The sequence below is a fragment of the Pan troglodytes genome, chromosome 21 (genome assembly GCF_028858775.2).
Source record: "Pan troglodytes isolate AG18354 chromosome 21, NHGRI_mPanTro3-v2.0_pri, whole genome shotgun sequence".
NCBI lineage: Eukaryota > Metazoa > Chordata > Mammalia > Primates > Hominidae > Pan > Pan troglodytes.
In genome coordinates, this window is record NC_072419.2 from 17,108,234 (window position 1) to 17,121,231 (window position 12,998).

The window sequence follows — 12,998 nt, forward strand, 5'->3', positions numbered from 1 at the left end:
AAATTATTTTTTTACTCATGTCGTATTTCTTTTCATCTCATTCTATATAAAGATTTTGACATACTTGAATTAATTTATTTACAGGCAAAATACATCCATGTTCAAATAGGTATGACCTGCTTCTTTTTATGAGCTAATAAGCAGTGAGTATGAGAAGGTGGCTAAGATCTATTCGCAAGCTCCGACTGAATTATCCCATCTGAAAGTACGTTAGACCTCATTTATTTCGTTTTACAGTTGAAGTAACTGAGGGACTTCAGGGACTAGGGACTATGCCAGGCGTCATAGTCAGGCCTCCTGGAAGAGGCAAGATAGTAATGTTCACCCTTGCCTCTCAAGAGAAGCCCTCTGTTAATTCCTTTATTCTTTCATTTACTAATTATTATTATTTTAGATAGAGTCTCGCTCTGTCACTCAGGCTGGAGTGCAGTGATCTTAGCTCACTACAACCTCCACTTCCCAGGTTCAAATGATTCTTCTGCCTCAGCCTCCTGAGTAGCTGGGATTACAGGTGCCCGCCACCTCACCCAGCTAGTTTTTGTATTTTTAATAGAGACAGGGTTTCACCATGTTGGCCAGGCTGGTCTCGAACTCCTGACCTCAAGTGATCCGCCTGCCTCGGCCTCCCGAATTGTTGGGATTACAGGCATGAGTCATCACACTCAGCTTCATTTGCTAAATAACTATTGAATGTGTCTTTTATGGCAGGCACTGGGCTGAACCCCAGAGATTTAGCGGCAAACAAACTTTTAACTTAGTGATGTTCCCTTTCACTTTCCAGGTTATGGCTTTCAAATCACAGCCTATTTCCTCAAGAGAGGGATACGCCTTCGCTGCATCAGGAGCACACAGAATGCTGGTAAGAAGCCGATTTCTTGGTTTGTCAGACATTTCACACAATCTGCTTGCCCTAGATGGAGAAGGGATGAAAATTAAGGAATGGAGAGTCCCACTTGCTTCATTGCCTTCATGTCTTGAGTGTGTCCGAAAGTTTGCGATTTCTTTCCTCCCACCTTGTACTGTGTTTACTGCCTCTCTGAGAACAGTGAGCTGGGCCACATCATGCTTTCCTTTCCTGATGCATCTCAGCACTTTCTTTGAGTTTTCAGAGTGACTCAACACAGTTGAACTATGAATCACTTCAGTATTGTCTGTGCACACCAAAGCCCTGGCATATGGAGCAGGTGTGTACACAAGAAAGCTCTTTCCCAGCCCTGAGCTCTCAGAGCTTTCCCTAGGTGTGTGATGAGGCCACTTTCCCCCATCACTTCCCCAAGTCTAGATGTCCACTAAGGATATGATTTCAAACTTGTCCAGCCAGCAACAGTAAAGTCAGAAGCTAATGATCATTCTCCAGGTTGATCTGAGCACTGGAAAGAAAATTTAGTTCACCTTCCATGGACAATTTCAGTATATATGTAAGATATGATATAGGAACTTTAAAAAATTAACATATAGAGGCTTGCTGTGGAATCTTCATGATTATCTGCATTTTCTTAACTGTAAACTCTGCTCGAATATGTTATTCTCTTTTTTCCTGTTATTTGTTTGTTTTTGAGACAAGGTCTCACTCTGTCACTCAGGCTGGAGTACAGTGGTGCAATCATGGCTCACGGCAGCCTTAGCCTCCTAGGCTCAAATGATCCTTCCACCTCAGCCTCCTAAGTAGCTGGGACCACAGGTGTGTGCCACCATGCCTGGCTTTTTTTTTTTTTTTTTTGTAATTTTTGGTAGAGAAGGGGTCTCACTGTGTTGCAGCTGGTCTCAAACTCCTGGGGTCAAGCTGTACTCCCGCCTTGGCCTCCTAAGGTGCTGGGATTACAGGCATGAGCCAACATGCCCAGCCTTAGATATACTGCTTTCTTAACAGGCCCTTCCACTTTGTTCAACTCTCTAGTAAAATAAGTCAGCTAACCTTGTACTTGTGCCCTTTATGGTAAGGACTATCATTGCCTAAATATTTAATTAGATATTAAAATAGTACAACTCTCAATAATGACCTAAACAGAGCAAAAGGGTACAGAAGTTGCTTTCTGTTAATACCTGGCAGCACCAAAATGTTTAAAATCTGCCATTCTAACATTGTTACTTTTCAGAGGAACAAATGCAAATACGGAGGAATTATTTGATAGAACTGATAATTTTGAATTCCAGTTCTGATCCACTAATGAACTGTTGTATTTCACTTTTATGATTTTTTTTTTGGGGGGGGAGGTGGACAAATAATGAATTCTGTGGCTCAGTTTCCCTCCCATAAAATGATAAAAAGGCTATATACCATTTATCGCAATAAGATCTTTTAAGAACTAATGAATAAATATTAATTGCTTTGCTAATTTTGTTCTTCTGGCTTTTCAAAATCCATCTCTAGTCACCTAGCCAGATATCATATGCCCACATGGGGTCAAAGTTGAAAAACACCCAGGCCCCCACCTGAAATGGGGGCTTTCCTCATGAGGAAGGCTAACTGGGAGTGAGACCAGAACAACAGGTTAATCCCTAATCATGGAGGGCTTTGAATATTGGGCACTGGGGAGCCATGGTAGGTTTTTGAGCAGGATGAGTGGAGCTCTTTTTTTAGAACTGTTAACCTGCTGCTCTGAATAGGATAACTTGGAATAGGGAGAGTGACTGCCAAGGAGACAGCAGTGGTTGACGGGATAAGGAGAGAGCTGTTACTGGAACAACAACTCATTGGGCCTCTTGGGATCATTTAAGCTAGTCTAGTAGTGTAAGGTGTTAACTTGTTTAAATTCTGTGTCCATGTAATTGACACCTTCTTGCTTGGCTTCCAAGCGGTGCATCAAATTGAGATACCTTATTACCTCAGTCATTGCCATCATGTGCAGTGTACCTAAAAGGCTTTACTCACCTGATTCATAATATCCATCTTTAAAAAGAAATTGGTCTCATGTAAGAGGGAAGCGTTCTCTGTTAGAAAAATGACTTAATTTCTATCACAAATATCAGACATGTATATCATAAAAATATTCAAGCAGTCAACCAAGTAGGAAAAAGGGAGAAGAGCCCCCTCCCCACCCACCTGGAACATACACTGTTGGCATCATCAGCTCAGCATCACTCCAGACATCATGCCTGGGTAGCTGGAGGCTGGCGAACAAATGGATGGATGGACAGAGAGATGAGAAAAGGAAAGATCCAGATGTCATTACCATCTTGCCTTCCTTTCATTGAATGCCGAGGAGTCCAGTTCAGTGATTCATTCAGTCTTTCCCAATGGGAAGTCAGTGGTTTTGTTTTAAGAAGCAGCAATAATAGATTACTGTGAGTATGGTGTAATTTTACCATCTTTATTGTATATTTAACCATTTTCTTAATAGTTGGATCATTAATTCCTAAGAAAAGCTGCTGTTTTCCCAGCCTGCTTCAGATTAGTAGTTTGCCCTCCAGGGTCGGGGAGCTCTCTAAGACTAGCTAACCAAGGAGATGATAAGTAAAGTAACTAGGAAAAACATTGATAGGTCACATTTTTAGATTTTGTCTAATATTCTTCCTCTTCCTCTAAAGTCTTACATGCTCATTTTGAAAACATTGATCCTATTTTCTAAATAGGAGTTCTAATCAGAAAACAGCTGACTGACACAGAGGGGAGGGTGCAGAGGTTCTGCCTGGGGGTTTCCTGCAATGTAATGGTCCCGGGGCGCAGGTGGACCAATTTGCAGCCTCGTCAGCTCTCCCTAGAGCTTTGCGCTCACCCTGCCCTATTGACGGCAAACACTTGAAAGGATGGGAGGAGAGAAGAGACGTATGTTTTATATGGATGTGCATATTGCAGTAACTTAAAATGAACAAAAATCTGGAACGACCATTCTGTGTTTATAGTTTTTTGACACCTTTAAACTTGTTTTTCTTCATTTTATACAGAACTCTGTGTATTCCCTGACAGATTTGTGGTTTGTGTCAGTCAGCTTGCATTCAGTCGTGATCTTTTAGCAAATCAGAATGAAGATTTGGTGAGTATGAAAAAATTCTATAAACAAATAAGTCTGCTTAAATGCTGAGTTACTGTAAAAAATAGAAAACAAGAATTGTCTGCTGTTGTCATTCAGCTGATGAGCACCCAGCGCATGTTTTAAGGGAACAAGAAGCCCTACCTGTTTTACGTGGTAATATCAACTAATTCGTGCATTGTTCTTCTTTTCCTGAAGACCATTTTAATCAGCAGTACCTTTTCCATATCAACTGTAAATGAGAAAGCAACACATCACAAAAGCTGTGATGGTGCTTATGATAGTGTTTAAATGAAATAAAGAAAAGTCTTTAAGTGAAATGAAGCAAAATCCACATGTTTCCACTGGAGGCTTTCACTGGGGTCAGTGGCTTTTAAATTTTATTCCATGGTGAATCACCGACATTTTCATGAGAACCAGTACTTTTCCCCAGTGTATTATTTCATAGCTGATAGGGTTCATTTTCTCCCTCTCTCTCTCTCTGTCTCTCTGTCTCTCTGTCTCTCTGTCTCCTTCTCTGTCTCCCTTTTCTCATGCTAAGTCTTGAGCTCCAGCAGGGCCTGCTTCTGTTTTATTGGAGTTGTCTCTTCAGACAAATAGATAAAACTGACTCAGAATTGCAGCTGACTGCTTTGTCTTTTAAGCTGAACATATACACTTGAGAATCTCCTTGTTGCACATGTGTGTGTTTGCTGCAGCCACAGTCCAGTCTGCCTGACTTCTACACAGACTTTTTTTCATATTTTTGGATGTATGACTTGAATCTTTAACAAACAGGGACATATGACTTGAATCTTTAACAAACAGAAAAAAACTCCAACAGACATTAACCGGGCCATGAAGTGTGACATGATTATTATGCTTCTAAGATAATTTATGGGAATATTAGATTACCCTTGATGTTTATTATTTTTTAATCCATATGAAATCTGAAATTTGGCCCACATCATCTAAAACCAGCTTCTTATCTCATCTTAAATAAATACATAAGAAGAGTGTTTCAGAGGCTACAAGGGTGAATAGAGACCCAGGAAAAGTAAAGAGCAGAGAACTTATATTTAAATTTAGATGTCTGCGTTTGGTGCAGAGGAACCCTTTGCAACAGCCAGTGTGGTTCATATTTCCTCTTCTTCATCCATCAGTCAAACTCTTAAGAATACACATTAAATGAATGAGGCAAATTTGGTGAAAAGTATTAAGTTTGTCCTTTGAAATATTTCCAGGATGTTGAGTTATCTTCGTAAACTAAGAAATACTAAAGTGGCAATGCCATTGGCATACATCTAAAATATAATATAGCTTAACTGATTCAGAGCAAGGAAGAAATTGATCTATGGGTTTAAGAAAACAACAATTAACTGTTCCAGAAAGTATTATTACTTTCAAATGAAATACAGGAGAAATTAGATCTTCTATCTGTTATGTAATATTAATACTTAGTATCTTAAATTATTAAGGAGGGATTAAAACATCTCAATACAAATGAAATATTATCCCCCTTAGGGGCCTTGGTATTTATACAGATGTAAGTTTTCTATACCGGCTGTCATATAAATCCTATAATCTGGAGGACTTCCTAAACATTGAGAATTTTCATTCTGAAAATCTCACCAGTCTAAGCCTTTTACATGAGTGAGTTCAGTTTCTTTATCTTTAAGATGTTCTGATAACCAGTGATAACATGACCAGAGTTAACCACATTAACTTATGAGGAAAATGCCATTTCCATCATGAGGCTCGTTCCTTGTTTTGAGTGATTGTCTTTAGTTGTGGTCAGTTTCTGTCTCTTCAGTTGCTCATTTCCTCCACCTCTGTCTCTTCACATATGCATTTTCCCAGCCACATATGTCAGCTAAAGCCTGGCACTACTCAACAGTTTCATCTCGGGGCTCAAGCTCTGTGCGTCCCTGTGCCTAGCCTGCTCACCTCTGCCACCTCCCCTCCTCACAGGCCTCCAGCCCACTACTTCCTCAGGCCTGTTGTTACTAGAAGCAATAAAAGACCCAGGTCAAGTAAAGGTCCCTCTCCCACAAATGGCCCATCAAGCCAACTACACCATCCTTCCACCAGAAGTGTCTTGTAGTTTAATTCTCATTGATATTTGACCTCTACAGAGTCTGCCTGTCTCAGCTATTTAAGGATCAATAAACAGCCCTTCCCTTCCAGAACTGCCTTCTGCCTGAGAGAAGGCATTCTTATCACTTGTTCTATACTTCAAATGCCCACAGCCAGTGATGTCAGGCTCCTGTGAGTATTCCCTGGACTTCCTTCAAGCTTTGAATTCTTATATCACTTTACATGGATATTCACCAAAGGGCAGGATCCGTCTCATTTTCTCTGGATAGCGATTCTCAAGAACATCTGACTGGGCAAGGCTGGGAAAATTGGTACCCGCGGTAGCTATGTTGGAGAGATTTCTTTGGCAATAAACTTCAGTTGTTTTTGTATAACTATTGACTTAACTCACTCTTCTGCAGCCACAGAAGTGACAGAGGAGTGAACTAGTACTTGAGCAACAGCCTGGGTGCCTTACTCGTGCTGTAGCCTTGAGAGCTCACATTCCCTTTCCTTCATCTTTTTTTTTTTTTTGGATTCTCAATGTCTAAGTGACAATTTGTTAGGAAATCTGGGAGCGTCTATTCAAAACTCCTCTGTCAAGGGATTCTTTCAACCTGTAGACAAGGAAGCCAGCTGCACTTAGCTCCCCAGTACTTAAAGGTGGTTGCACAAAAGAACTGCTGTTCCAGATCAGGCAGTACAAAGGGAGTAATCCCCCTCCTTTACGGAGCAGAGCGAATGCAGCCACGCTGCCCCTAAGCACCACAGCGCCAGGGAGGTCTGTCCCTGCTGTCACTGTTGGCGTTTCTCTTGTCCACTCAGGGACTTTGGTGCAGGGAGATCCTCTGTGTTGCAATAGCTCTGCACAGAGTGCCCATGTGCTAGGGATGTGGGAATTGTGATGTGTACTTTGGGAAGAAAGGGCATTATTATGAAATGAGTCATTGTATTTTTCTTACTAGAGTTTCTCATAAGAAATCTAAAAACTCTTGTAGCCTCAGTTTTTGACCTATTGCTAGATATAGGACTGGGGAGTCTTTTGAGAGTTTTTACCTTTATTTGGTTTGTGTTTTCCTCACCGTTTTTTTCCTTGGAAATATGAAGAACATAAAGTGAATTTTGATTGCACTCAGCTACATTCCATTCTAACAATATTTTCTTATTTACAAACCCAAAAGCTTATGTAGAAACTGTTTTCTTTCTCAGATGTAAAGTCCTGGAGCCTTTGGGAAATTTAAAATTATTTATTATTTCTTTGTTAAAGTTGTGTAAATAACCATAGAACTCTGTATATATCTGGGACATTTCTGGGTCAGGACAAAGCTACTATTTCATTGTGTGTTAGTTACAGCCACTCCTTCTAGTCTCTGGAGATCAGCCTTCCCATCTGTTTTTACCATCACATTTTAACATAATTTGCTAAGTCCCAGCTCTATACTGGGAACTCTGGTAGGCACCAGGAAAACAAAGAAAAGTAAGAAAGTGTGTTGGCCCTCAAGGAGCTTACAGTTTGGCAGATCAAGGCTGCTGAAGGATATCCTGGTGACCTAAAAATGTCATTCAAATAGGGCCTCCATTTTTCCTAAATATTTTTCCACTCTGCACCTGTATCTTTAAGGGTTCCATTGGATCTCTTCTGCCGTTCCTCAGAAGGAAAGTCCAAAATCCCCCAGCCCTACTTTTTTTACTTTTAAACCGAAGCTCTCAAAGTCTGTGATCCTTTTGGAAATTAAAAAATGATTTGTAGTGCTAGTACTGCCTACAAGTGGACATATACATTAAGATATTTGAGTTCTCTGCCTTATACTCTTTATTTGAGTTGTGGTTCAAGTTGTGAAAATAGCTGTTAAGACTCTGCAGACGTAGGCCAGTCATACAAGGCTAGGTCCTCACTGTAGCATCATCTAAGTAGAAGGATTACTGGGACATCCTGACAAGAAACAATATTGAAGCACTAACTCAGCTGCTTCTCTTAAGGCACACTACTGTTTAGTGGTAAAGAAATGTCCTTCTAGTTTTTGAATACAAAATTGAAGTGAAAATGAGTTTAGACTCATTTTCACTTCAAATAAACTATTGAAGGCTGAGTTATTTTTAGCTTGGCTGTTATAGTCCTCAGCTGTGCATAATCCAGCCCTTTGTGGGCCATAGCCCTCCTCTCATTCAAGGGGGAGGGTATCAAATTATCTCAAAAATCTTTTCTCACATGGGATTTCTATTGGAGGAAGCAAATAAAACTGTAGCTAAATAAAAACTACAAAATAATTTTGCACAAAGAAGAAATTTTCTTGCAGATTAAAAAATTATGATTAGAAAAACTTCCAGGGTAGTTATATTTGATCTTAAGAAAGATGTAAATAGAAATTATAAGCTAAGATTATAGGCCTTATGTTTTTAGAACAGAAGAAATAAGCTAATTAACATTTGACTGTGCACTGATGTTTGTACCCTCATGACAGAATCCTTTAACTTTTGCATAAGTATAAATCAGATCATTCAAGAAAAGAATTCTCTATTTTTGTGTTTAGAAAATGAAATAAGTAGTGGATGACTTTTCCAGATTTTTCATGATCTATCATAGAGTTAAAAAAATTTATTTTTCTTATTTCTAAGCAACGCTAGTGGTGAATTGCATGGAAGATATTAACAAGAGATTCCTGTAGCACTAGGGAAAGTTCCTTGAGTAGAGAGAGGCTGTTTTCATATTTCACATTTTCCACAATGTTATGAACTTAGATTTTACCTAATAGCTGATGACCAATATTGTGCATATTCATTGTACAAAAAAGCTTTTAATCCAAATATATATAAAGAAAATAAAAATTAGCCACAACTCTGAACGCAAAGTCTCTGCTAGTGATCTGGATGGTATCTCTTCTTACATCATACTTAATAAACTGAGGTCCGTGTGTATGTATTTTAACTAGGACCCTATTTGTCAGTTATGCATTTCTGTCCATTTTTTTTACTGATGATTTTGTATTTGACAAACTCTGCTACATGAAGACTTCTTATCTAGTAAGGAAAGTAACTCTCAGTGAGTTTATTATTTTCCTTTCACTTGTATGTCAGTGCTGTATGGTAGGATACATTGTTTTTCCTCAGAATTGTGTTTTCTGTAATGATCTCTGCTTTAGATGATGTTGGTGTTATGTTTTTCAAATTAGATAAATACTTGTATTTTCTTCTGATACTTTTATGGAATGTATTTTAGTTTATGATATGAGGTCCTTTTTATTCCGTGTAGTGACCAATATTATGCTAATTATAGTCTTTAGGTTTAAGGGACAGCCGAGCTGTGTCTGCCTCTGCCACACCGTCAGTGCACACATGACAATGAGGCATCTGTAGGGAGCAGACTCTCTTTTGCCCCTTAGCAGCTGGATTTCGCTGATGACACTAAGATATTTGGGTTCTCTGCCTTATGCTTCATTTGAGTTGTGGCCAAAATAGCCATCAAGGTTCTGCTGACCTGCATCAGCCGCACAAGGCTAGTCCTCACTAGCATCATCTAAGTAGAAAGATTAGTGGGACATACTGCCAAGAGACAATGTTTAAGCACTAAATAGAACACTTCTCTTAAGTCACACTACTGTTTAGTGTGAAAGAATTCTCATGGTGCTTGCCCCCTCCCAAGGCTGACTGCCCTGTCCCTTTCCAATCAGTTAAGGCCAAGGCTCAGGGTCAGAACATGTTCAACAGATAGTTAAGGAATAGATTAGGGCCACACCCTCAGCAAGTGGCCTACGATGGGCTGTTTTCCTTGGATAGCCACCATCCCCACCCACCCTTATAGGGACTGGCAGAGAGGTGACCCTCTGAAAATGCTGGTAGTGAGGATGAAGATGTCCTCTGTTGGTTAGTTTCTCTAGACTAAGATGGAGAAAATAAGAAAAAAAAAATCTCTAGGGTGAGATCATTTTTTAAAAGATTGTCTTTTGCTTGTATATTACAGTAACCTGAGTTCTCTTTTGTTAATAATGAAATTTGTTCTCTTTTCTTAATAATGAAATCTTCCCAAATGTTTAGCCAGCAGTATTTGTGAAAAAGATGGTTTGTGCCTCCTCCCACCACTGCCATTCCTGCAAGGGAACCTGCCCTTTGCTGAAGTAGAATAGGATAGGTTAAATGAATGAGGATCATTAGATAGGATAAGTTGGAATAGGATGTATCTCTGTCCCCAATCCTTTGTGGTTTTTTTCTCATAGTGTATCTTTGCATGTGCAGAGGCCCGTGATCTCCATTGATGACCCCTTTGATAGATTTGATTAGGAAAAACGTGGTGGGGAATAGAACAACTGGAAAAGGGATTTGAGTTAAAATGTAAAGACCTGGCTTTGACCACTGCCTCTCCCCTTATTCACCGATGACCTTACACAAGTCATCTGGCTTCACAAGAGCACTAGTCACCTAACTTGTTAAGCAAAGGTAAACATGATACTTTCTGTACAGCGTTCTCAAGTTTTCCTAAAGAGCAAGTGAAATAATGAATATTAAAATGTCATAGAAGGCCAGGCGCAGTGGCTCATGCCTGTAATCCCAGCACTTTGGGAGGCCGAGGCGGGCGGATCACGAGGTCAGGAGATCGAGACCATCCTGGCTAACACAGTGAAACACCATCTCTACTAAAAATACAGGAAAAAAAAAAAAAGTAGCCGGATGTGGTGGCAGGCGCCTGTAGTCCCAGCTACTCAGGAGGCTGAGGTGGGAGAATGGTGTGAATCCAGGAGGCGGAGCTTGCAGTGAGCCGAGATTGCGCCACTGCACTCCAGCCTGGGTGACAGAGCAATACTCTGTCTCAAAAAAAAAAAAAAAAAAAAAAAAAGGTCATAGAAAGTCTAAGGCACTTATACAGTATTAATTTTTATCAACATCATTTCCTTTCTTCTCTGAAGAAGTCTTCATTTAAATGCAATTAACGCCACATTAACAGACTGCTGTACAATCTTCTCCTTCCTGCTTGAAAGGAGAAAAATACCTGACACTATCGTTCTGCTTATATTATTAATATTTTCCCAAGAAACTCGACTCCCTAATTATTTTCTCCACTTGCCAGCTCAACTTTATTTTGCAGCTATAAAAACTGAAGTACCAAAGAGTTAAGTGATAAACCCCTATTTAGCCAGCCAGTCAGTGGTGGAGAAAGAGACACGCTAAAGGCAAAAACTTGTGACCTTCAGTGGGAGTTCTGTTTACCAACATCCAGAGGAGGAAGAGGAGGAGGAGGAGGAGCAGCGACCACCCAGCTCAACACCTTCGATTTCCAGTAGCTGCCAGCAGACTCACATTGAGATACGGCTTTGGAGGAAAAACCCAGTCACCTCTCTAAAGTACGTAGGAATCAAGAGACAGCAGACTTCTCAGGCTTGAATTCCTAAAAGCCCATCTTCATCAGAACACCCACAGTGATAGCACAGAGAGTTCATTAGTAAGCAGATGATTTAGAATTCAGTACTCATTTTCCCAAGGATACAGTGTCATAACGGGATGAGGTTCCCAGACTAGTTCACAAAAGCTGTTACTATCATGAGCTCTGAGTCTTGGAAAGAGGAGGCCTTAGTATCTGTATCCCAGGGAAATGGCAAGAGCTATTCCTTCCACATCCCTGGGCAGAAGGCCAGCTCAGAGCAGAATTTTGAAATGAGACAATCATCTGTGGTGTGTTCTCTCTAGCTCTTAGACCCTTTTCCCATCAGTGCCCAGGGCTACTGTGGGCTCTCTTCTGGTTAGCCCTACTCCCTGCGCAGCTGGACTTCATGTTTACCCACCTCTCTCCACCACGTCCCTGTTCAGGCCCACACGCTCAGTCAGGTGAGATGTTAGGAAAGACATTATCCTTCTTTCATCATCCCGAAAGAGGGCTGTCTACCTTCCCACAGGTGTTGGCACTTTTCAACCACAGGCCTTTGTCAGAGAAGGCATTTTTTTTTTAACAAGAAGACCTCCTAAAGTGGCCCAACTCTGCCTTGGATAATTCCTAGTATGTTTTCTCTATTTTTTACAGATGTTTCCCTTCTACTTTTAAACTGGAGTTACTAGCCTATGATTCATGAATTCCTTAAAATTAAAAAAAAAATGTGTATTTTTATGTTTTTTTCTGGTCAAAGTTAAATAGCTTCTATCCAATTCTCAGAACAGTTGATAAGCCTCACAATGTCAAGTGTTGGCCCAAACCCATAAATTCGTCAAAATGTCCAAGTTTGTCACACTTGTTTGGCACCAGAGATTTGAGCATAGAGGCTAAGGTTGGTCAGGATATATTTTTAGGTTCTTGAGGGTAGGTGAATGTAAACTGGAAAATCCCTGTGAAATGTATACTTCCTGCAAAATAACTTCCTTGATTATTTTCACCGATTTCATGTTTAGGGTGATACTGTTTGCAGCCACTTATGGGTGCTTCCCCAGATCTACACAAGAGCTTCACTGGCATCAATTCAGAAGTAAAGAAAACTTTTAAAAAATGATTTTAAAGAGAAAATGAGAGTATTCACTACTAACCCAAATGACAGCATTATCAGCAGCCCTGGCTCACTTCCCCATAGAGACCCGCCCTTTTCATGGGAAGGCAGAGAAGTGAAGTCCTCAGAGGACGGACTCTGGGCCAGACACGTGTGGAATGAAGGCCTTGCCCCTCACTGTGGGAACTGGGCAGATGGCTTGGCCATCCAGAGCATCAGTATCCTCAAGTCTGAAATGGGGAAGGTCATGTCTGCCTCGTGCATGTCTCACGCGGACTCACATACCAGGTGCTAGCCCCTGTGCCAAGTGTTTTGCCTTTGGTCTCAGAACAAATGTCCATCATCATTGTCATCTTTGGAGAAAAACAACTTCAGTCCCAGTGGAATTCATGCGATGCCACTTTTCATTTCACCTCCTGTTTGCCTCAGTTCCCTTGAGTCAATACATACATGCTTGTGTGTTTCCATCTTTTCTTTTAGTTATTCATCGCGACTCTGTCCCACCTGTTTT

At 40.5% G+C, this 12,998-nt stretch overlaps 1 protein-coding gene across 3 annotated transcripts in view; it reads left to right on the plus strand.

Annotated features, from left to right (window-relative positions):
• SLX4IP (SLX4 interacting protein) overlaps positions 1-12,998 on the plus strand; it is a 192,495-nt gene that overhangs the window by 162,332 nt on the left and 17,165 nt on the right. For all 3 annotated transcript variants that reach the window (XM_063802675.1, XM_001169452.7, XM_054674486.2), the window contains 2 exons: positions 782-859; positions 3,886-3,974. In XM_063802675.1, the coding sequence (XP_063658745.1) occupies positions 782-859; positions 3,886-3,974 (167 nt within the window). The remainder of the gene's footprint in view (positions 1-781; positions 860-3,885; positions 3,975-12,998) is intronic.